General features: G+C 48.5%; 1 protein-coding gene across 1 annotated transcript; it reads left to right on the top strand.

Moving 5' to 3' along the window:
- Positions 1-1,007: 1,007 nt before the first annotated feature.
- On the top strand, positions 1,008-2,276 carry LOC114818939 (cygnin-like; the record flags this gene model as incomplete). Its single annotated transcript, XM_029086961.1, has 2 exons — positions 1,008-1,065; positions 2,183-2,276. Coding segments are annotated over exons 1-2 (152 nt in total), but the record flags the coding sequence as incomplete, so codon positions are not given.
- Positions 2,277-2,282: the final 6 nt, after the last annotated feature.

The raw sequence follows: 2,282 nt of genomic DNA, 5'->3' as shown, positions 1-2,282 counted from the left end.
TCTGGGATTCTATGATTCGATGACATTTTGCTGCCTTCTTATTCAGCATTTGAAGATCCTTCTGCTGCTCTTTGCTGGTTTTGGTTTGATGTTATTCAGTATTTTTGCAAATTAGCAGCAACTTCTGTCCCTTCACCAGTCACCTCTTTTTTTCTGACAGTTTCTAAAGCTTTTAAACAACCCACTGAACTGGGGTTGGAAAAGCTCCTCTGCAGAGCTCTGCTTGAAACCCCAGAGCTGTCTGAAGGGTGTGTGAGGAAGAGGTGATGATCAAAGTGTCTGCATGTAGTTGGCTCATCCAGACTCCTGGGAGCTCTCAGCCCCAGTGCTCCTGCCCATCCATCAGAGCGGTGAGAGGGGACAACAAAAGAGCCTTGAACATTGAACATGATGTTTGCTAAATTTATCAGAGAGCTTTTGCAGACATGGTTCCCTTCACAAGTGGAGATGGGATCATGGGTCCTTTCCAAGCCAGCAGCCCCACATGGTGACCAGTGTGGACAATGGAGGGGGATTTATCGATGCATTGTGGCCACATTTCAGCCCTATTGCCTGCAGTTGCATCTCTGCCAGAGGTTGGGAAAGGTCTGAAACCCTGAGATACTGATCTTGTTCTCCCCTCATCATTACACTTGTAGATCTGCATCAGGTCCCTCTGACCCATCAGTCCTGTCTGAACAGCTCTGCTATTGACAACCCCCATTCATTTGTGCTCTCATCAAAGACAGTCTGCTGAAATCCTATCTGATATTGGGTAACCTCATCTGGGGGCAGGAGGTGGCTGCCAGCACACTTGGGAAGTTCTGGTTCTCATGCCATGACTGCATGTCCAGCCACAAACAGCACAACTTGGATGAGTTCCCGTATCTCCCCAGCATCCTCCACTCGGCAGGGAAAAGCTCTATAAAAACCAGCAGCCACAGCCTCCCTGTATACCACCTCCTCCCTTGGACATCTCTCCGACTCTCCTCTCTCCAGCCTTGTTGAGATCCAGCTCAACTCCAGCCATGAGGTTCCTCTACCTTGTCTTCGCTGTCTTCCTACTGGTCTCCCTGGCCACTCCAGGTAAGATGGAAAACAGGGTGAGATGAGCTGATTTGAGCTGGGATTCTTTTAAAGACACTTTAGCTCTTGAAAATATAATTATTCCCATCTGAGGTGACTGCTGTAACCTGGGCGGGTGCTTTGATGACTTCTTTCAAGGGATACTGAAATAAGGACTACCTAAGAGAGGTTTATGTAGGGATAACTGAGGTTAAAACTTCATTATCCAGTTTGTGAGTAAGCCCAGGCCAGACAACTGCCAAACAAGAGCCTGGATGTGGCCACTTCTCTTGGGGACTCAGAGAGTTTCATAGTACCAGAGGGGACTCTTCTCTGAAACTCGATTTCTCTGTCAAGGCTCAGTCCTGAGTAGGTTTAATTTACTGATGTGACACAGATATTGCTCCCCATGCCTGTTTCTGAGACTCTAAGGTTTTGTGGTCCCTCTACAGGAGTCAAAAGGAGATTCTGGGATGAGATGTTCCAGACAGGCACTACAAACTCCTTTCAGATATCAATTCTCATCCACCAAGTGAAAGACTTGGCTGATTTTAAACCACCATAGTGAATATTTGGTGCAAAGTTGCTGTGAGGCCAATTTCAAGACCTTTGCAGCATCTTCTCAGCCATTTCGAGTTAGAGGGCAATTTTCCAAAGCCTGATATAAGTATGGAGACCTGAGTGGAGAGCGAAGTTTTTGCAATAAGCTTGATTTTGCTGTTTTGCTCTGAGAACACTGATCCTACCCCTTAAGAAGAGGTACCTGGAATCACACATGCACTCAGATGAGCATCTTTATGAGCTTTGCTTTTGGGGTGTGTGTCATGAGGGGAATGAATGTGCTCTCCTTGGGAGCATCTCTTTCTCAAAAAACTGCACCTGTGGCACCAGCTGGGGGGAGAGGGATGCTCAAGGAGTTTCTGGGGCTTGTGCTCTTCAAGTTCCCTTCCTGCTTTGGGGCTGGGCTTGGGCAGGAGTGGTGGACATGTGGGTGAATGGAGCAGGACCTCCCTATGAGCAGGGTCTCATCCATCTGACCACAGCCACACTAACTGCTGGAGGTGATGGGAGGGCATGACAGTGGGGCACAGAGGCACCTCTCCTGACCCAACCACTCTCCTTCTGTCTCCCCTTGCAGGCTATGGGCAGATAATGAAGTACTGTCCCAAGGTGGGACGCTGCTCCAGTAAGTGTGCCAAGGCGGACGTGTGGTCCTTCTCTGCTGACTGCAAGTACTA

The sequence above is a fragment of the Antrostomus carolinensis genome, unplaced genomic scaffold (assembly GCF_000700745.2).
Source record: "Antrostomus carolinensis isolate BGI_N321 unplaced genomic scaffold, ASM70074v2 scaffold17129, whole genome shotgun sequence".
Classification (NCBI taxonomy): Eukaryota; Metazoa; Chordata; class Aves; order Caprimulgiformes; family Caprimulgidae; genus Antrostomus; species Antrostomus carolinensis.
Note: the sequence above shows the minus strand (reverse complement) of the source record. Positions and strands in the feature narration are given on the sequence as shown.